Genomic DNA, 21,565 nt, shown 5'->3' with positions numbered 1-21,565 from the left:
TCACTGTGCTCTGCTGCTGCGGCACTGGTTTCAGGAATCAAATATCCCCACCGCGGAGAGCAGGCAAGACCCCCTCGGCACAGCCACGGTGGGGAAGGCTTTCAACACAGGGGTATTGGGATTCTTCCTAAATCTAAAAGGAAAACTCAATCTTCTCCACACTTCCTTTCTCAGAACATAGTACTGCGCTTGGGTAGAGCGGCCCACCCGCTGCTCGGCGGGAGATTTTAGGATAAGTTTCCAGCATCTCCTGCCCCTTTTGCCAACCCAGCCGACCAAGTGTGTCGAGGCGAAGCGAGGGGGACGCGGCCCTCTTTGCTCCGCTGGTGTCGGGAGGGCCGCGTCCCACGGGGCCGCGCACTGCCCGGGGACACAGGGCCACGTCCCTTCCGCAGCGTCCCCGCGGGCGCGGACGGGGCGGGGAGAAACCCGACCCCCGCCGTCCGGGCAGGCAGAGGGGCTGCGGCCGCACGGGAGGAGGCGGCGGCGTGCCCGTGTGACTCCCCCGTTCGCGGGGACAGCCCCAGCCCGGGCCGCGGGGAGGGTGACCCAGGGCGGGGCAGGGCGGGGCGCGGCGCTGCCCTGCCCTCTCCTCTCGCTGAGCGGAGAGGCGGGAAGCCGGCGTCGGTGTGCTGCCGGTCGGCCGGAGCCATGCGGAGCTGCGGGAGGGCGCGGGGCGCTGCGGGCTGGGCCGCCCCGCTGCTCCTGCTGTGGCAGTGCCTGCCGACGGCGCGGCCCTACAACCTGGACACGCAGCACGCGCTGCTGTTCCGCGGGGGCAACGGGACCCTCTTCGGCTACTCGGTTCTCCTGCACCGCCACGGCCAGGAGCGATGGTGAGTGCCCGGCCCGGCCGCCCCCGCGGGGGCCCGTCGCGCCTTGCCCTGGCCGCGGCTCCTCACGCTGCCGTCTCTGCCCCGCAGGCTGGTGACGGGTGCGCCCCGGGCCAGCTGGCCCGCCAACGAGTCGGTGGTCAACCCCGGGGCCATATTCCGGTGCCGGATCGGGGACAGCTCCAGCGGAGAGTGCGAGCAGCTCCAGCTGGGTGAGTTGGCGGCGGGCCGTGGGCGGGGAGACCCCGGCGGGGCGGCGGCCGGGGACGGACGGACGGACAGAGGGTGCCCGCCGCCCTGCGCGCACCGCCGCTCCGCTCCGCTGCGGAGCGTGCTGGGCCCTTCCGCCGTAAACTGCAGAGTGCTCTGCCTCTCGCCAAAGGGCGAGATCAGCGCTATTGCCCAAGGACTGTAGCGGCGGCATCAAGAGAGATGACCTGCACCAAAACTTGATTTGGGGAAGTTAGGTGTGACAGATGTCGTTCCCACAGCCGTTTTCGCACCTTTCAGCCTCCGAGTCAGAAGCCCCGTGAGAGTTTCGGTCTGAGCCTGCTCTGCGTAGAGCTGCTGCAGCTTTCAGGGCAGTGGGTGAATGCAATAAGCTCAGGGATGGGAGGGTGGAAGTATGTGCCTAAATAATGTTTTCTCCTGCAAAGCCTTCTCTTCGTAGAAGCCACCCTAAAGTAACTCTGAGCCACAGCTGTCTTGCTGATGGGTTCCCCCTGCTTGCAGATTTATTGGAGTTTCAGGCGAACAAAGTTATTTTTGTCTGAATCAGTTTTTACGGGTCCTGCATTTCAGTTCGCTTCTCTCTATCTCCACAGTCTCCATACTTAGGAGATGTAACTGGCCGAACTTACTCAACTTTCAAGCGTTTGATACTTGTTAAAAAGGGGAAGGCTTTGCACTGGCTTGCCATGAACATGTGTGAATTGCTTTGGGCTCTCTTCCTGTCCCATTTGCATACAGTGCTGTTGACGCTGTTCATGTGCTATGGAGAGAATCTTCCCCAACTTGTACTGTGCCACCCTCCGACCAAGAGTATCCCATCCGTTATGAGCACACCACCCAGCAAGGGGAAGCGCGGGAAAAGGGCTATCAAAATATTTGAAAGCAATAGCACGCCATGAACTGGTGGCTGTCAGGGTGGAGCTCTGTTTGGTGACAGCATGCTGTAACCAAAAAAATACTAAAACAATTATTTCTCTACATGTCTGTGTATAAAACTTAGAACTGACAGGTTCTATCCTTCTTTCTTTTTTTTTTTTTTTTTTTTTTTGCTACAAATCAATATAAGAGTTCCATTTTGTAACTGGGCTACAAAAACCTAAGGCACTTTGGTGGTGTTTTACGTGTAGTCCTATAAGAAAAAGACAAGCAGTTGCTGCTAGGAAGAATGGAAATTAAATTTATACCAGCCCAAGTAGTATTTTGGGTTTTTGTTGAGTAATTTCATTCCAATACTATATCTGTTAAAAAGTTATACATAACAAAGGCTTTTTTTTTTCTGACTGCCTGATTCTTAGGAGGCTTGCAAAAAATCTTGGAGGTCAACTAAAGTGGTGACTTTATAACATATGCTAAGAGTCAATAAATCCCTGTTCCTAGATTGGTGGTAAAAATAGGCCTTTACTGTGTGAGGGAAGAAAAGGAAGGGTTGAAAGTTTCAGGTTCTTTGAAAACTACAAACATTTGCAGTGCCTCTCAGTTTGCTCATTTAGCCAACGGAGAAACAAAATCTCTAAAGAAATAATATGATGGGTTTTTCTTCAATAGCTTAAGGGATTCTAAGTGAAATGAGGCAACAGATATATGAAAAAGTTTGTAGTTCCAAAGGCTCAGCTTAACATGGCCTCTATTCCCAGGATTGAAGGCTGCAGGTTATACTTTTTAAAACAATAGTTAAACCACATTTTTGCAAACTAGGTTTCCATTACTGCAAAGATGACATCTTTGCATCACTAAGGTTTGTCTGTAGTATTTCTGAAGTTAAATAGCAGCTGAAAAGAAGAGCTGTATTGTAAAACAGGTCATTGAGGTCAATGAAGAAGCCAAAGGCAGCTGTGGTACATGGGATGTGAATGAAGTGGCATAGTATCTGAGGTCAGAGAAATGTGCAGGGAAACTTGCAATTACAAAGCTGAACTTAATTATCTTTGTCTAACTCATTCAAGTTTGGATTCTGATCTCATAGAATAGGGAATTTCTTTAGAAAAATGTGTGGCAATATATTACACTGCTGAACGGACGCAATGAGAAATAAGTGTTTCTGTCTTGCTCTTAAGTAGTTGAATTTGCATTTCATTCTGGTAAAAACATCTTTGAGGTGGTAAGTTTCTAATTATAAGTCATAAAAAAGTAGAGGTGATAACAGGCAATAGAAATGGTTTTCCAAATGTTGGGCTTCTGTAATAAATGGATGTGAATTACTTGGAGACAGAAATATGTTAAAATACTTTGTCACTCTTTTTTGCTAAAGTAGCCTTGAAACTGCCATAACTAATTAATGAAGGATTTGTGAACCATTAGGAAGCCTCTGATCACACAAACCTGCTGTTGTATTTTTATATGTCACAAGTCCCTATCTGCTTCCTCAGTAGCAAAGGAGCTGCTGGGAGCAGTCTTGTGCTGCAGTCATCACAGTATCTGGGATAACTCATCCAGACATACTTTAAAGAGATCTAATGTTCTTCAAGATGTTGCAGGCCCTGGGCTGGATTAGGAGCTGAAAAGGGCAATGAGATACACTAGCAAGGCTTCCTCTTCCTAGCCCCTCATTGACACCTTTAAATCTCTCCCTGACTGATGAATAGAAGAGTTTTCAGTCTCTTTTTGAGTTCTAGTACTTCTGTTTATGGTGTCAAGTGTTCTAGACTGCAGATTTATTTGTATTTGGAGTATATTTAAATAATGGCTTATGTTAGATGCAGAGGCTTGTAATCAAACTTCAAGTTTGTGTGGTTACAAAACACAGTGCTTCAACCTGAAGTAGTGTATTTCGAAATACACTACTTCAGGTTGAAGCACTGTGTCCATCTTCTAGTCTTGAGTTTCAAATCCTTTCCCCCATCAGTTTGGGGTGGTCACAGATTATTGCAGAGGACTTTACACAAAGTTTTTTATACATTTTGACCTATTGAATTTTGGACATATAAAATGTTACAGAAATTCATCAATAGCACTGCTGTCAGATTTGAAACAGTGATTGACTGGCTAAATATATAGGAAATAATTTGTGCAGTTTGCCATCCAGTCTAAAGAAAAAATTAGTTTTAGCTACAAATGAATGCAGTAAATTCACTGCATATTGTTTAACATAAGGCCAGAAAGCTCTGCCTGCAGTTTCAGTCTTGCTCCCTTCCTTTAAGTCTCTGCTACAATTAACCTGTGAACAAATTGCCCTCTAGCTCCCCCAGCTGAATCATTACAATGGAAAAGTGAACAGTTAATGGTTTTCCCCAAAGGCAGAGCTGTGTCTGTCCAACTTTGATTTCAGTAAGTTTGAGTTTTGGTAGTGTGACTTTTTTATGTTGCTTGCAGTGCTCGTACCTTGCAAGTGACCCCTTTCAAATAGCCATACTATTCCAAGGAACATGGGATCTTCTGGACCTAGGTCTGTTACAGAAGGATGGAAACAAGTATCATTTAAAATGTTTTGGGTTGAAGTCATTTGAGGGACATACAAGGGATAAAACCCATCACATCTGTGAAAACAGAAAGTAGTTCCTGGGTGAGTAAAACTAGACTCTGAGGCCGTGGCACCTAGGAGCAGGATATCAGAAGGCTTATTGCCTTTGCAGCAGACTTCATCATTTTCATCAGTTAGCAATGGGACCAGAGGAGTTATGGGAGAATAAAGTAGGTGATGAAAGGCTCTGGGCATGGAAAACACTGGAGCAAGTTATATAAAACTGGTTTCTCAGATGACATTGCAAACATCTGTATTATGATCCTTGAGGCCAAAACCAGAAGTGGCTTTTTAAGTTATGACCATATTTGTGTGCAGTTGCATTGTTTCTGTGGATGTGTTCAGAGGGGATGATAGCAGAAGTGTATCTTCCAGCTGTGTAATGTACACAGGCATGGGCAATTACTTATTTCTCAGTGACTTTATGACAGCACGTGCTCCTTTTCCCTGAGGCAATCAAGCTGCCATGTCCTCTTGAGCTTATGCAGTGCTGCTCTGTTGCTTGTGCAGAATACTGCATTTTCTCATTTGATAAAGCTTTTATAATGTCATTCCCTGAGCAGGGACTCATCAGGGTGTCTGGGATGTCAAGTTCTTGCTTCTCTCTCCCACAAAAGTCTGTAATTTCAAGGTGGTTGAATACTTGCCAGTCAGAGAAAGAGAGGAAACATAAGGCAGCATGTCAGCAGAGGGGCAAAATAATCCTGAATCAACATACACTGGAGCAAAGGAAGAGGGGAATGAAATCCAGTGAGTGTCAAAGAATGGTGGTGCTTTTTCTTGTTACAAACCTCTGAAAGAGGCACAGGAAGGAAGCACTGAAACAGGCTGAACTTACTCATCTCTCACATCATCATTGTCTGGTTTTATTTGATTTAGTGATAAAAAGTCTCAGTCTCTTGGGGTCTAAATTTATTGTCCTGGTCTTCTCTACTTCTTACAATTCCTGCAAATCCATATAAAAGCAAGTCCCAAGTAAGTCATTGCTAGAAGGGAATTACCAGAAGTGCCTTGTGCAATTTAAAGGAGGACTAACTCTTACACATGGGAGTGTAATGGAGTTTTCTTTTCTGAGGATATTTCATTCAGATTAATGTGCTTTATAATTCATGTAAACCATGGAAATGTCTCCCTTAGGAAGTGAAAAGTTTTCCGTTGCATAACTCCAAAATTCAGTTCCAAAACTAAATTCCATGCTTGTTTCTGAAAAGCAGTACAAGGAAGTTCAGTACATGGAAGTTCACATATCTGACATTAGCCAGTAGGATAATCTATGTATTCATTTAAACTCTCTAATGCACTGGACAGTAATAAATGCCAGTTCTGCTCTCAGCATAGGTGTTTTGTTTGGTGGGTTAATTTTTGCAGGCTTTTTGGTGGGGTGAGGGGTGAGAAGGTCTGGGGTGTGATTTATGGGGCTTTTTTCTGTGCAAACAATGTCCCATCAGCATTAGTACCATGTCTCCGTGGTCTGTACTGACATCCTCTTCTGAGTAACTAAACTAACCCTTAAACCTCAAACATTTTTGTTTGAACCATACAGGTTCACCTGTAACTGTATTCAATCTGAGAAAGTTTTGAAAATTATGCAAAAGAGTTTGTTCAAATGACCTAATGTGTTTCCTTATTTTATAGGAAGTTTTTTTCATAAACTATCATGCTGATGCATTGAAAATACCAATTCAACAATTTGATTAATGCTTATCCATACAAACATCTTAAAAATTAAAAACTTCCTTTATATAACTTAGAATAAATGTGTAGCTTCTCCTTACTGTGGGGATCACTACTGCTTTCCAGAAGAAAGCAAATGTTTGCTAACTTGGCAATACTGTGGCCTTTTGAGCTGTGGGGCAGAGTTAGAAGACATTTCAGTGTGTTTTCTCAAGGTTTTAAAAAATCACTCTACTTAAGAACTAACACTAAGAGCTGCTAGTGAATAATTGCAACAGTGGCAGAAGCATGCAGGACGTGCTAGGTAATGATGTGCCATCCCCAGTAGAGGTGGCAGTACAACCTTTATTTGATAGCCGTTTGCAGTAGAGATTGTTTTAAGGTCTGCTACCAATAGACACACAGTTGGAGGGATGTTCGCTTTAGCCTAGAGTTTAGGTGGCACTCACAGCTATTACTTATATTTCTTACAAACATTTAGGCTGAAGAGCACTTACAGGAACAGCCCTTCACCAGAATTGAGTGTAATGTCACTTTCTATCTGAGTAATGCTGGAGAAACCCATCCTCACTGCCAGCCTATCACATTCAGAGCCAGTATGTTCCCTTTGGCTACCCACAATCATATCTTTGCTCAAGAAGAAAGTAAAAAGTCTACATGACCTGTGTAAGACAGAGACAGAGGTCAGATCCACCACACCCAAATTGCTGCATTGTACCCCCAGAGTTCTTGGATTCTCCTGTCACCCACCACATTGTTCTTCACCTTGTCCCTCAGTTCAGAGCACTGCTCTTTGTCTCCTAGGCCATCCCGGTGGTGAGCGCTGTGGGAAGACGTGTGTGGAAGAGCGGGATAATCAGTGGCTGGGTGTCAGCTTGTCGAGGCAACCACAGGAGGGCGGATCTATTGTCGTATGTATTAACCACTGGGCCTGTTTGTCTGTTTGTCAGACTGCAGCCAGCTTTCTTAGGCTTCCATGTCAAATGCTGTGTTTGTTTTATATCCATAGGCTTGTGGACATAGATGGAAAAATGTGTTTTATGTCAAAAATGAGCACAAACTGCCACATGGCATTTGTTTTGCCATCCCTCCTGATTTTCGAACTGAGCTGAGCAGAAGAATATGCCCATGCTATATAGGTAAGCAAAAGGCTTGAGTCCTTTTGTAGGGAAGGGTGAGATACACAACTGAATGGTGCAGAGTTTGTGAAAAACCTGTGTTGTTCTGAGTAGGTGTTCTGCAACCAGAGGCTTGGAGGCTGAGTGCTGATGATATGAGCCCAGTTTGTGATGTAAAGATGTTTATCACTCCAAAGAAAACCTGCTTTCAAAAGGCAAAAAAAAAAAAATTGGAACAGGGCATCAGAGTAGTTTTTTCCTGAACTGCATTGCTGAAGGATGTGTGCTTCTCAAAACCAGGCCAGTAGAGGACATCCTTCCTTCCTTTACTCTGTCATTGCTCTGGAGACTCTCACAGCAGAGCAGCAGAAATACCTGCTAGGGATTGTTGCCACCTGCTCCTTAGCCTTTGATCCAAAGGTGCTGCAGTGGCTGTCACAGTGCGTGTCCTTGTCCCTTACTTACCTTCTGCCAAGGCTGCTGCTGTGGCATGAGGCCTTCAGGGGTTCTTCCTCAGAGAACTTCAGGAGCAGAATAAGAGGCAAGACCAGAGTCTACCAAATGATTCCGTCCATGCTTTCCCATTCTTATGTACCACCCACCCAGGAGAATGATCTCATGCCCCTATGCCTTGCCAATGCAAGGATCAGCTGGCAATCTGATCTTTCTGTGCAGACAGAGTAATGCCATCAAATGTCCCACTTGCTGGCTTTGGAGACTCTTACAAGGGGTAGTGAAATCATGTGTTTTTTATCTTTGGAGACTTCAGCGTACAAATTTGTGTATGGAGTGAAGGGAACCCTGATGGCAGGCAGTCAGCAAAGATTGCAGGAAAGCAGAGCTGGGAGAGTGTTGGATTGCTAGGATGAAAGCAGGATGTCTGAGACTGCCATAACACAAACCCCTCGTGGCACCAGTGGAGCACAGGGCAAGTTCAATCAAGCCTGTCAGAGTATGCCTGAAGTACAGAGTGGAGGAGTATCCAGATGTGGTGCTCAAACTATTTGTCTGTTCCACTCATGGAACAATTTTGAAAGTATAGCCTTTAAAGTCACAATATTTCAAAGGTGTGAGCAAGTGATACACAGCGTTTTAAGTTTGTTACAATAGTATATTGCGCCTTAAGGCTATCTAGTAGAAACCAGTGTTTTTAGTTTTATTGCAGAACTGAAAACCAACTTTTTGGGGAGGTATTTGTTTGTTTGTTTTTTCGTAAGTTGTCTGAACTTCTGTTGAAAGCTGGTGACAAAACTCTGGAAGTATGTGCTTCTCATCCTTTTTAATATTTCTTGCCCATTCCCAGATCATGCACGAAAGTTTGGAGAAAACCATGGGTCGTGTCAGGCTGGAACATCTAGTTTTTACATTGAGGTGTGTATTAAAGATACCAGAAGTCTCTCTGTTTATATATTTACTTTTATGTATAATATCTAAAAGAGGATGTGTAAATGCAAACATCAGTGCTGTATGTTATTGTGGGAGGGAAAAATCACTTTTTAATTTATTTTTAATTAAATCTTGCTATGACTTGCATGATAATTCCCAAGTAAGGCTTTAATTTTTATTCCCAAGAATACTTTTACACCTTACTAAATCCAAAGATATTTCTCATCTGGAAAAAGGACATGGGTATAGCAGAGGATGAAATTTTGTTATTCTCTTTAATACGTTTGATGTAACATTTATAATGCTTGCCTTCTTGCTTTACAGAGTAATACTCTATATTATTTAATCTCCATTCCACCCTAAGATTGTAATTTCTGAAAAACTCATTTGAGAAGAGAATATCCTGAATTGCTGTATTTTGTTGTTACAGTTTATAGCTTTTAAAATGGTATTTTTACAAAGTCTGGAAAATATTATCTGTAATTTAGTAGTAAACCCCAGTGCTGAGCCAGATACATCTCCAGTAGCATTTCATAGAATTCACAGAAGATCTAAACAAGAGCATTTTACTTGTTTTGTTTATTTTCGTGAATATTTCAGTGTGAATAACATGGCTTTGTTTTACTTTTCTTTTAGGACTTAATCATAATGGGAGCCCCTGGATCATTCTATTGGACTGGTTCTGTGTTTGTATACAACACAACTGCAAATACAATCCACTATTACACAGATTCCAATAACCAAGTGAAATTTGGCAGTTATCTAGGTACTTAAAGGATTTAACACTTTACTAAAATATAAGCTAGATAGCTGGTCTTGGGGGGAGTGCACAGTGGTTTTGAGTGTTTTCACTATTAACCCCAGAAGCAACATTTCTACAGCTGATTTCTGATTTAGTTAAATATTATTCAGTTATAAGGCTTCCTCTCTGTTCTTTCTATGAGGAAACTTCTCAAACAGTGGATTTCTATTCTTATCATCTCACCACTGACTTTTAACCATTTCTTGATTTAGAAGGTAGGGATGCTTCTGATTAGCAATGGTTTTCGTTTCACTCAAGTCTGCAGTGCTGCCAAGAGCTTTCACAGGAAAAGACAGTGGTTTCACATATAACAGAAATATGAAAAGATTTTTACAGTGAAAGCTGCAGAGAAGTCTTAATTGTATTGTTAATAAGGGGAAGTATGCTGTGACCTTTAGAAACAAACAACAAACTTTCCTTCAATGTTGTTTTTTTTTTTCCTTTTTATTCCAAACATATTTTAGTCTGGATTTGTGAGAAAGCAAACCTCATTTATGAGTGTCTGTAACCAAGGCCATGAAGTTCTACTCATGTACCTATATCCAAGTAACTAGCTGAATTTAGTGCTACAGTTTGGAAAGGTTTATGCCAAAAAAACAACAGCAGCTTCAGAGTTCTCACTACACTAAGAAAAGCTCATCTGTCCTTCCTGAATTCCTAAGCAAGAGTATTTTTGCTTGTGACCATTGGGTTTTGCATTTTCCCATTCAAAGTTCCGGTTCACGTGGATAAATATTTCCTGTTTCTGATTCCACTCCTCTGACAATAGGAAGTTGGCATATGTTATGAAATAGCTGTTGTGAAACACAGTGAACTAAGACTTCAGAATTCAGTTCTGGGCCTGCAAAGGCCACAGTGGCTCTGTGGGAAAGTCAAGCAGAAGAGAAGACTGGCTGGTAAAGGGGGATCAGAAGTGCAGATCCCTAGGGTCAGCCAGTAGAACTTCTAACTTTTCACAGGACAAAAGAAGAGCTTCAGAGAATGGAAAGCTCCAGTTTTCCAGTAGTAATCAGCAGAAAAAGTACTGCACCTCTCTAGGGAAAATAAGTTCATTCCAGATTTCTGCTTCTACAAGTATAAGAATGAGAATTTTTGTAATGAATGAGTCAAATCATTGGCAGCCAGAAGCCAGATCCAGGCAAATGGGTAAAAACCTGCATAAGGACTGTGTTGAGGAAAGGTTAGGGAAGGCCTTTACACACATATGTGATCTCTCTTAGTTGCCTTGGCCATCCAGGACCTGAAATCAGCTGGAGTTTGCTTCACTGTAGTGATCTGGTGCATGTTGGCTTAGCAGAGCCATATGTCTTCTGAACTAGCCCTTCTACAGGAAGGTGAAGAAGGGCACCATTAACTCATCTGTATGTCTTTACAGTAGCAGCTGTGATAAGCCTGGAATTTTGCAGTTTCATGGTACTTTAACCTCTGCTCCTTTCCCTTATAATGGTGTTGAAACCCCATAGTGTGGTTGAAAGGATTTAAAGGTACCTTCCCTCCCTCAGCATTTGTCCCATCTTTGTAATTATTGAAGACAAAAATCTGTTCAGGGTTAATTCTGTTACCAAATTATTTTTTTAGATGTCTGAGTTTGTTGCTCCCTTGAGTAATGAATAAAATTATCCCTACCAAGTGGTGGAAGTATATTGTGACCAGAGTGTAATTCAAGCATGTGAGTAGATACCATTATCTACTTACTCTATTCTTGCACTCATAGGGACAAAGACATTGGCATCTTTAACAGTTTGATGAAAAACATAAATAGAGAATAATAATTAAGAAACTAGAGACTACAGGAAGTGCAGTAGTATTGTAGCATTTTCCATAAGTTGGAAGAAACAAGGGTGTTCATGTACCAGACAACTGAAAGAAAGAGGGAAATTAGACATTTGTAATACATAACCCTAGGTCATATTTTCTTGACTACTTCAGAGTCTCTTGCAGAGTAGTAGATGGCTGACTTCTATAAAAGGAATTTTCAAAGTTATTCAGCTTTTCAAATCAGCTGGCCCTGATGAAAAATAACCTTAGGCCCTTAAACTGCCTTAAAGAAATCATAAAGTAGAAGACAGTTCCTTTTAGAAATCTGAGAAGGGCAAGTAACATTTCAGAAACTGAAAAACTGTAGGGATGGTAAAAAGGTGAAAACTATGGAGCTGGAAATAAAATTTCATTTCTCTATGCCTTTAAAGGGTCAGTTATATGATTTCCCCTTCCTCTGCCAAATATTTTAATACCATTAAAGAAAAATGAGAACTGTGTGATTACTGTAATTCTTGTGTATGTTTGGCTTTTTTTTTAAGTCCTTAAGAATTAGTTATGTTTGCACTTTAGCAAAACAAAAATAACTAGAAAGTAAATGTCAGAGGAGGTAAATTAAGGGTCATCCTTAATTTTTTGTTGAGTAAATAAAAGCTAGGTGTTGACCTTCTAATGATAAATTGCTCTGTTCATCTCTTTTAGATTAAAATGTGAAAAGAAAAAGGTGGCTTAATGAGAACTTGAATTCTAGGCAGTTATGTTCACTGACAAAAGATTCAAAGCTTGTTCTCATCTATTTAAGATGATATTTCCATTTCCTCTGCATGCTGTGAACATCAGCAGTCATTCAGTAAATGCAAGAGTAGTGGAATATGTTATCTGTCTTGTATTCTGAGCTGTAATGTACTCTGGAAAGAGTAAGGATGACTTGTGCAGCTACAGGTTAAGGTGTTAGCCTTTGTTTTGCAGTTCTGTGTCTAGATGTCTGCACCAAAATATGGTCCTGTTTATAATCTCTCTCCCCGCACAGAAATGCTTTGTAATGTAGATTTATTTACTAAAGCTGATGTAATGTTTTTTTACTGCATAATGAAGCTTTTGCAATTTGTTCCTGACATTTTCATGTGTGTGTCCATGGTGCTCTGTGTGTGTATGTGCACATAGAGTAGCACTACATTTAATTTTTCTCAAATCCAGTTATAATAGTCAAAAAGTAACATTTGAATCTATTATTTCCACATTCCAGTGCATCTACTTGGATAATTTTTATTTGAATTAATAGTGTGGACTCAGTGAACAATTGCAGAATATGCATTAACAGAAGGTGTTTGCAATTTATTTTATTGTCTTTTGAAGTATGGCAGATAATTGAGTTCTTGGGAAGAAATGAGTGTTTCTGACACTTTTTCCTGCTTGATGGAACTTACTGTCTGTAGTGACCTTTTACTTATACTTCAAAAACTTTCTATTCTGTTTTCATTACTGACTTGCATGAGGTCTGAATGTCAGACTCATGATAATTTATGGTGTTGACAGCTTTTATAAGGCATGCTCCCATTCTTTCTTTGTTACATAGCATTCCCAGTATTGAATGGTGCATTTCTGATTTGCAGGATATTCTGTTGGAGCTGGACATTTTCTGACACCATCCAGTATAGAAGTAATTGGAGGGGCTCCCCAACAGGAGCAGACTGGTAAAGTAAGGAATTGTCTATAATATTGGCTTAATGACTATAACCCCACAAAAATACCATGATCTTCCAATTTAGATTAATATACTAAAGACAAGTATCAGATGTGACTTTTCATGGGGGAAAAGTTGAATAAGGCATTAGGGCAGGCAATCTGGATAACATTGATATGAACTATGGTGTTGAAGAAGGTGCAGGTAGGAAACAGGAGATAGCTGTACTTTGTGATATTGAGCATTGTTTTGCTGATTCTCTAGCACATGCTGTAAAGAAAGCACTGGGAAGTGTTCCAGATTACAGTTTGCTGAATTCTGCTTGTGTTTTCTTTTCCTTTTAGGCATATATTTTTAGCAATGAGAGGCAACTAAATATTCTCTTTGAACTAAAGGGCAAAAAGGTAAATCTATCCTATTACTTTTCTGCACCTCATAACTTCTAGCGCATCTTCATCAAAATTCAAAAATAATGATTTCTTGTCTGCACACAGCTTGGTTCTTACTTTGGAGCTGCAGTTTGTGCTGTGGACCTGAATTCAGACGGCTTCTCAGACTTACTGGTTGGTGCTCCAATGCAAAGTACCATCAGAGAGGAGGGAAGAGTGTATGTCTATATTAATTCAGGTTCTGTAAGTATTTTCTCTTAAAAACACACGGCAACAGAGCCGTTCTGGTTTAACAGGCTAAGAGGAAGAGTTTTCCTCTCTTCTTATCCCATATTTCCAGATATGGAAAAAGTAGCATTAGGGCTGTGATGACTGCCCCAGCAGGAGTGCACAGCACACCCCCAAAGGCTGCAGTGTCAGCTGTAGCGCAGTTACTCCCACCAGTGCTGGAACTGCAGACAGACTGGGTTCGTTTCCTAGGAGCTGTAGGTGGTGACAGCCTGCCCCTGCAGCCCCTTTCCAAGCTCTCCTCCACTGCTGTGCTTCCCACTGAACTGCCAGCTGAAGAGCAACTTACCAAGCCCTTCAGAAACAAACAAGGACTGAAACATTTGCATGCAGTTACTGGTACCAGTCAGGAAACAGACTGGTACTCCTCAGTTTTGCAATTGACATGACTGGGCAGATCATACATTAGAATGGGCTTCTTTTTATTCTTTCTAAGGGTCACAAGTGGAAGTGTAATCACTTTACTATTATTACACTAAATACGATAAAATGTAGTTGAAAATGCTTGCTTCTACATCAAGAAGTTTGGTGGGGTTATATATTGGTATCCAAGGCAGTTTTAACATTTTGATTAATACTCCATTAATGTGCCATTGACTCTGTTTTCCTTCAGGAAGCAAAGATGGTAGAGCTGAACATAGAGCTCAGTGGGAGTGACTCATATGCAGCGAGGTTTGGAGAGTCCATAGCCAATCTAGGAGACATAGATAATGATGGCTTTGAGGGTAAGAATACGAAGAAAACCTGTTGGGTTTAATTCTCTGTGGTCAGTGGAATGCTGTGATAAACAGGAGGATTATGGAAGTCTGAGAATTCTTTTGGTTTGGGACTCAACTTTTCTGACTTAAAGAAGAGCTGCTTCACAGTCATTGATGTTTAATACCAAGGCACTAGGTTCTGTCTAATAAAAAGCATGAACATAAAGTGATAGCATAATCTGTAACTTTTATAACTCAAATGGAATCACTAATCCTGTATTAAATATCTGATATGAAGGTTGTAGAACAATTTGGCAATTTTGTAACAATCATAAACAAAATTTGAGTCAAAATCTGTTTCTTTGTCACCAGTAAGTACTAAATACTTGGGGATATTGAAAGCAACCTTCATGTTGGGAGACGGCTATGGAAATACTGAAATAAAAAGTGGATGTAATATGGAGAGTGGCAGTAAGAAAAAAAATTGTAAGAAAAAAGCTAGAAGCAAAATATGAAGAGAAATTGGGTAATATAAAGCATTTTTCTGTAGTAATTAAAAAGCAGAGTAGAGCTAACTCTTTCAATGATCTAAACCATCAGTATCAGCCCTGTAAAGATAATTGTGTGGGTGGTGGTGTAGAATCTGACCTCAAGAATGTGTGTGTAACAGGCACAACTTGACTGTCCCATTTCCATCTCACAAGTAGAGAGATGTATAATGTGCTTTATGTGGTTTAGTCACCACAGTATAGACTCAGTCAATGCAGATTCAGTCAGAGAATTGCTCTGTAAAACCAGTCAAAGGCTTTGGGTTTCTTGTGATTTTTGGTTCAGTGCAGCATAAAGTATTTCTGATTTGCAGAGAGTTCAGTTTTTGCTTATTTGTAAATGCAAGTTCCCAGTTATTAACAGTGACTTTCAAGATGGTGTACATAATCTCCCCATCCCTCCCTCCACTGCTTGGTTAACAGCCTCTGGCTATTTGAACCATGGGAGTTTTTGGTAAGGGCTGTTGAGGGTGGATTGGTGAGTAGGTACATTCATTCAGTTTGTTACGAGTTGCTACACCCCTCTGGGATTAGGTCATCTAGGCATAAAACATATCCCTTTGTACCAACATATCCTTTTGTATCTTCATTTCCTTGTTAAATGCTTAACTTATTATAATTAATTTCCAAGCTTATTATTAACTGTTATGGACACTTCATAGAAAAATAAATGGTTCATTTTGGGCACTGTAATAAGAGTACTTGTGTTTCAGTGACTTAATCGATGTGGGAGGAGCAGGAAAATCATCACTGTTCCATAAATATAAAGCTTGTTTTTTCCTCTATTTTTAAAGATCATGATAATTTTGCCTTCTTTCATGGTAACCTTTTAACCTCTTAAGGGTCAAAATTCCCAGTACTAGAAATAGACTTTGTCTTTAACAAAGTGGCAGTATTTGATTGTTGCTTTTCACACATAGTAATTAAGGTAGAATCAGATTACTGGGCTGGTCTGTAATGTTTCTGTTTGCTTTATGTCTGTGTTCACAACTGCCTTTGAATTCAGGCAAGTAAATTTGGTCTGGCATTGCATGGATCATGATTTGCATTTCTTCAGCTGTTCAGTGGTCATATTTCCTAGTCCATGGTCATCACTGAATTGTTTTTCCACAGATGTGGCAATTGGGGCTCCACAAGAAGATAACCTAAAAGGGGCTATTTATATATACAATGGCAGGAAAGATGGAATAACACCATCATTTTCACAGGTACGCTTTTTCAATGCAAAATACCTAATCCAGAAAAACCCCAAGTTTAAATCTGAGAGGGTTTCCCCTTCATTTAGCAGTCTGACCATCTGAAGTACATTAAAAGACTTCAGAAAATTTTTACATTGTCGGTGATTTCCAGTCATAATATAACCTGTAAGAGAGAAAAAAAATGGTTTTGGGAGCTTTAAAAAAAGTTAATGGGATTTAAGTTCAGCAGCAGGATTGTTCTGCTAACATTTTTCATTGGAAATTGTAACTCAGAGATTAGCTTTCCAAGAATAATTTTCTCTTGTACATTTTTCTCCTCAGAGAATACAAGGAAAAGAAGTCAGTAATTCTTTAAGCATGTTTGGACAATCCATATCAAGTGGCATTGATGTAGATAACAATGGTTATCAAGGTAAATTAAGCAATTTTGTTTACTTTTAATTTTTAAAATAATAGAAATTCATAGGGAACAATCCTACTGTGCTACGTGATACTTTTAACAGAAGCAGAATCTGTTATTGAGATGACATGTCACATCTTATGTTTTGGGAAGAAAAAAGAAGAGGTAAAGCTGAGGCCAGGCAGTCAGTTTTCACGGTCACCTAACTATTATTTAAGGACTGAGAACAATGTAATAATGAGATCATAGTGCACAAGGGGAAGAGAAATGTGATTTATATTTTTAAAGCAGACATCTCATTTACAAATGTCACAATGAGCTGCTTTGGGCACTGGAAGCATGTTTGTGGTTCAGACTAGTGTGCTAACCTGAATATATTGCTGGCCTTCCCAGAGTCTGGATTCTGACAGGAGTCATGGGCTCCTTGACTCTCAGTCTGAGTGAACAGTACTTTACCCTCACTTAGGGCTCATGGCATTGAACTAAGACCATTGTGGCCATGACAAAGTAGTGCTAACTTGGTGCCAAGAATATATTAATTGCTTTATACATATCATCAAAACATTCTGAAATTTTGCAGATAAGTCTTAGGTCAGGTCAGGTATGTCTGTCCTGCTCTTGGGGATGGAAAAGCACAAAGTTACCCTGTTGTGTGTTCTGGCTCAGTCCACAAAAACATTATCCAGGTTAATTTGTAATGCTGGCCTAAAGGGCAGGTTACAAGTAGTCTGCTCACAGGTCAGCTGTTGGTTACTAATCTGGCAGTCACATCCTCAGCCCTTGTATCATTTAATCATCTGACAATTCGCTTTTGCTACCTGATTTGAGAGGTGTATATACTGTCTATATTCTTTTCTCCTTGCATGAATAAGAGTTCAGTTCATTTGGAATAAAGGAAATACCTTTATCTCTCGCTATGTACAATTTCATACATTTAATAGACATAAACAAATCAGTTATATATATAAAAACCAATATGTATGTGCATGTATAGCAATATTGAATATCTGGCTGGAGAAGAAGGCAAGTGTCTCCTATTTAGCTGGCTTATCCTTCAGTATCAACCACTTAAATGTGAAATAGAAATCAAATCACCACATTATCAATATCTGGAAGTCCAGCAAATTAGCATACAGCATTTATGGACAGTGCACAAGTATTTGAGGAGCTGTCTTTGAATACTAGTATATCCCTTCTAGTAAATAAAGGGCAAATGGTGTCTTAATATTCACCAAAAGGTGAATATGCTATAAAATGCTTGTACCTAAGAAGCAATTCCTGTTGACAAGTTATGGTTATTGATCCATTCTTTTTGTGCAGATGTAGCAGTTGGTGCATTTTTCTCTGATTCTGCTGTGGTATTGAGGTGAGATTGCTACATTTCAATACTTTTGAAGACCATACAATTGAACTGTATTTTTAGTGGAATTTATTAAAATTCAGTAGTTTAATTTAACCTCATTATATTCTTGATATCTTCAACTTCATTCAATAAGCTCTAGAAGTCTCTACAAATGAAGCATTTAAGTAAACACATTGAAAAAATGAAAATACCATTCTGTGACTTTTGAGGTAAAAATAATTTGCATACAACTATTTGAAACTATCTGAAAAACGCAGATACCTTTAAAATTATAATTCTAAAATATAAAAATAGGTTGTCAGGGATGATTAGTTTTTGCAGAGATTCTGTAAGCTGTATCTGAACATTATTTGTGATACTCTTTTCTATTCTTAGAACAAAACCAGTGATAATTGTTGAAGCTTCTTTAAAACATTCTAATTCAATAAATCGAACTAATTTGGACTGCATGGAAAATGAGCAGCCTGCCACCTGTATGAATTTGAAAATATGCTTTACCTATAGAGGACGGGAGGTACCTGGTTATATTGGTAAGCTACTGGAAAAATAATCCACTATATGTATTGATTTTAAATGCACCTATTTACAGAATAATGCTGCTGGTATTTAATAGAGCATTAATCTGACTTCAGTATAAAATGAAAAGCTGAAAACATGGATACCTTTTTTATATCATGGATCCCTTTTTTATATCATGATTACCCTATAACCTCAGGCCATTACACTTCTGTTCACTTTGGAATAACAGCACATCCCTGCTAGAACTGCTGGAGTTACTTGCAGAGACAGCAGCATTTAAAGGGTGATATTTAGATGTCCTCTAACAGCAATCTTCTCAGGCATGGACCAAACCAGATGGGACTGCTGGAGGATGCTGCCTTCCACTTAGCAATAGAGAGAAAACATTCCTTCACAAGCCACTCAAGCAGCTGATCCCATTGTGGGGCACTTTGTGAAAGAGGAGTCCCACCAAAATGACTGAAAAATAAATCTTGTGTTGTATTTTATATAATGAATATTTTGCTTTTGGCAAAAGCTGGTATTGCTAGAAGTGGTGTCTTTCAGAGGGAATATTCATGGTGAATTAATTTAACATAATTTACTGTCTAAATTTGCCTGTATTGCCTGAGTGCTTTTAACCTACTTGTCATGTGCTATTTGTAAACTGCAAACAGCCCTGCAAGTACATGGTATATAAAATTAAATTGCTCAACTCCTCTGGATGAGAACAGACAATAACCTTAGGGAGCATGTTACAGAGAGCACATGCAGTGATGAACTGTAAAGTTATGTGTCTTTTGATCTTTATCAGATCTTTTGAAACTCATGAGCAGTCAGACTGAGTCACCCTTGCTGGACTTGTACATAAGACTTTTTAATTTTAAAAAAGTACCAGTAGAAATTGTAGATAACCTAATCCTTGGCAAAAAAAATAGAAGTAATAGATCTGTAATGCTCTGAAACTTGTTTGCAACTTGTTACCATAGCAATTCATGCTAACTTAAATAGAAAAAAAACTGTAAAGTTAAACAATATTTGTCAGTGTTAGTTGACTTAAGTGTTTGTTGTAAGTTACTGTCAGCCATGTAACTAACTGAAGTGGGTTTTCTGTAAATAGATTTTGGTAGAAAATATAAATACAACCTGATAAACTATCCCTGATATAAATGCATGTATTGGGGAACAGCCATGAAGCAATTTTCAGGGTACTAGAAGTTTTTCTTAGTATGGATTTATGTCAGTGTTTTTAAGCAGAGCATTTTTAAATGGATGTTACAGAATATACTTATGGAAGTGAGTCAGAAATTGTAATTTCTACCATAAACTCATTAATATTGCAACACTTAAAGATTTATAAGCTTTATTTTCCCTGGGTTTTATTTTGTAGTGTTGCTTTATAATCTGAGTGTTGACGTGAACAGAAAAGAGGATACACAAGCAAGATTTTATTTTTCCTCCAATGGAACACATGATACAATCTCAGGAAAAGTAAAGATTTACAGCAATATTACTACCTGCAAAGATCATCCAGCATTTATGAGGGTAATGTAGTTTTCAGTATGTATTGTCTTGTAAATCCTTTGTTCTCCTTTGAAAAGCAGACCTGCTGCAAAAGAACCTATTCTGTTTATAATTCCATCACATAATTGTGCAAGTAAAATATTTGTATTCAGAAATTCCACAGTTAATATATTTTAATTCTGATGCTTTCTCTGAGGAAGTCAGTAGGTCTGCCATCTCTTACATTGGTGAGATGTATAATAATAATAATAATAATAACCACAGTGATTAAGTTGGACCTTGAGCACTCTTGAAATTTTTTCATCTTTTTTGTGGATGACAGATCATATATAGATTGAGGTTGGTTTGGAGTAATCATGCAGATACAACATTAATATTCCGCTGAACATTTCTGATGGAACTTTCTTATGTATTCCTTAATGCAAAGTCTTAAAACTTGTATTTTTTATGTTTTGTCATCTGTAAGTATAACAAAGAACATGTGTATGGGTTTGCTTCTGTTTTTGTTGTAAGTAGACAAGGTAGACTCAGCTAAAAAGGAAAGAACCCATTCCTGATCCATAGGAAGTGAAATGAAGATGATTGCTAGAAAAGTCTGTAGTTCAAGGTTTATAGTGTGGTCTGCTTTGTGAATTTGCTGCAAGGAGCCAAAGGCCAGCAGGGTGTGAAGAAGAGCTTTGCTTGGGCTTGCTTGATTTTTTCCTTTCAAGGAATGCAGCACTCACCCATAACCTGAGCGTGGAAATGGGGTAGGAAGAGCACTCCTGCAGGATGTATCCCTCTGAAAGAAGAATGAGGGACTTGTCTTGAAAGTAAAATAAAACCTGTAATCAGGACAAGGATATAATATTTTAAGGCCATTCAATTAACAAGAAAAAATTAATCACTTTTATTCTATCAAACATTTTAGAAGCTTGTTCTCCAAAACAAAAATTTTGGAAAAATTTGGAAGTCCTAAACCACAACAAACAATAAAAATCAGTGGACACAAAGGAACCACATTTTATTAAACTCAGAAAAAATAGACTTCTCTCCTGACAGACCTTATTTAGGAGGGAAAAGGGGGAGTATTTAGATGTAAGGGGAAATAAGGCTAACAAAATAATGGACTACTTTGCCTAATGTTTTCTTTGAAATCCTCAAGGTAGCAATTCTATGACCTTTTGAAACAAACAAACATCTATCAAGGTGACTGATGCAGTTGATCCTGCACAAAGGCTGGAAAATAAATTTTATTTTCTACAGCTGCAAAAAAACTGCAGGGAAATATTCTTCAATGTATTTTTCTTCTTCCTTATTTCCCTTATTTTTTGTTTGTGACATGATGAGAAGCCGATTCTTCATCACAAAGCTTCAGGGTAGAAAGGAAAGCTTATGTTACCTACTGGAAAATTTCCCAGATGCATGTCAGCTGATAGCTGCACCTAAGTGAATGTTGCTTGCAGGAGCAATGGCAAATTGCCACTTACTTTATAAGAGTTTTGTAAACTAATGGAGATGTGATTGACAGCTGACCTTGTTCAGATTGCTGTACCAGCATGAGCAGATATTTGTGTAGGAGGAAGGAATTGATTTGCCTCACTTCCTATAGTCCATCATTAGGGTTTTTTTTTCTACATAGAATTCAATTTTCTTTTCAATTCTTAATTAATAACATTATAAGCTTCTCCTTCCACCCACTGAGGTTTCTGTACTTGTGTGAAGCTCCTAAAGTT

The 21,565-nt window shown here is 39.8% G+C and overlaps 1 protein-coding gene across 1 annotated transcript in view; it reads left to right on the top strand.

Annotated features, from left to right (window-relative positions):
• Positions 1 to 447: 447 nt before the first annotated feature.
• ITGA4 (integrin subunit alpha 4) overlaps positions 448 to 21,565 on the top strand; it is a 35,051-nt gene continuing 13,933 nt past the window's right edge. Inside the window, exons 1-15 of the mRNA XM_030952140.1 lie at positions 448 to 836; positions 924 to 1,045; positions 7,000 to 7,106; positions 7,205 to 7,334; positions 8,617 to 8,684; positions 9,336 to 9,465; positions 12,873 to 12,958; positions 13,288 to 13,347; positions 13,438 to 13,575; positions 14,234 to 14,345; positions 15,980 to 16,074; positions 16,387 to 16,477; positions 17,786 to 17,831; positions 18,204 to 18,358; positions 19,717 to 19,871. Of these exons, the coding sequence (XP_030808000.1) occupies positions 652 to 836; positions 924 to 1,045; positions 7,000 to 7,106; positions 7,205 to 7,334; positions 8,617 to 8,684; positions 9,336 to 9,465; positions 12,873 to 12,958; positions 13,288 to 13,347; positions 13,438 to 13,575; positions 14,234 to 14,345; positions 15,980 to 16,074; positions 16,387 to 16,477; positions 17,786 to 17,831; positions 18,204 to 18,358; positions 19,717 to 19,871 (1,680 nt within the window). The 5' untranslated portion in view covers positions 448 to 651. The remainder of the gene's footprint in view (positions 837 to 923; positions 1,046 to 6,999; positions 7,107 to 7,204; positions 7,335 to 8,616; positions 8,685 to 9,335; positions 9,466 to 12,872; positions 12,959 to 13,287; positions 13,348 to 13,437; positions 13,576 to 14,233; positions 14,346 to 15,979; positions 16,075 to 16,386; positions 16,478 to 17,785; positions 17,832 to 18,203; positions 18,359 to 19,716; positions 19,872 to 21,565) is intronic.

This window comes from Camarhynchus parvulus, chromosome 7 (assembly GCF_901933205.1).
Source record: "Camarhynchus parvulus chromosome 7, STF_HiC, whole genome shotgun sequence".
Lineage (NCBI taxonomy): Eukaryota > Metazoa > Chordata > Aves > Passeriformes > Thraupidae > Camarhynchus > Camarhynchus parvulus.
Note: the sequence above shows the minus strand (reverse complement) of the source record. Positions and strands in the feature narration are given on the sequence as shown.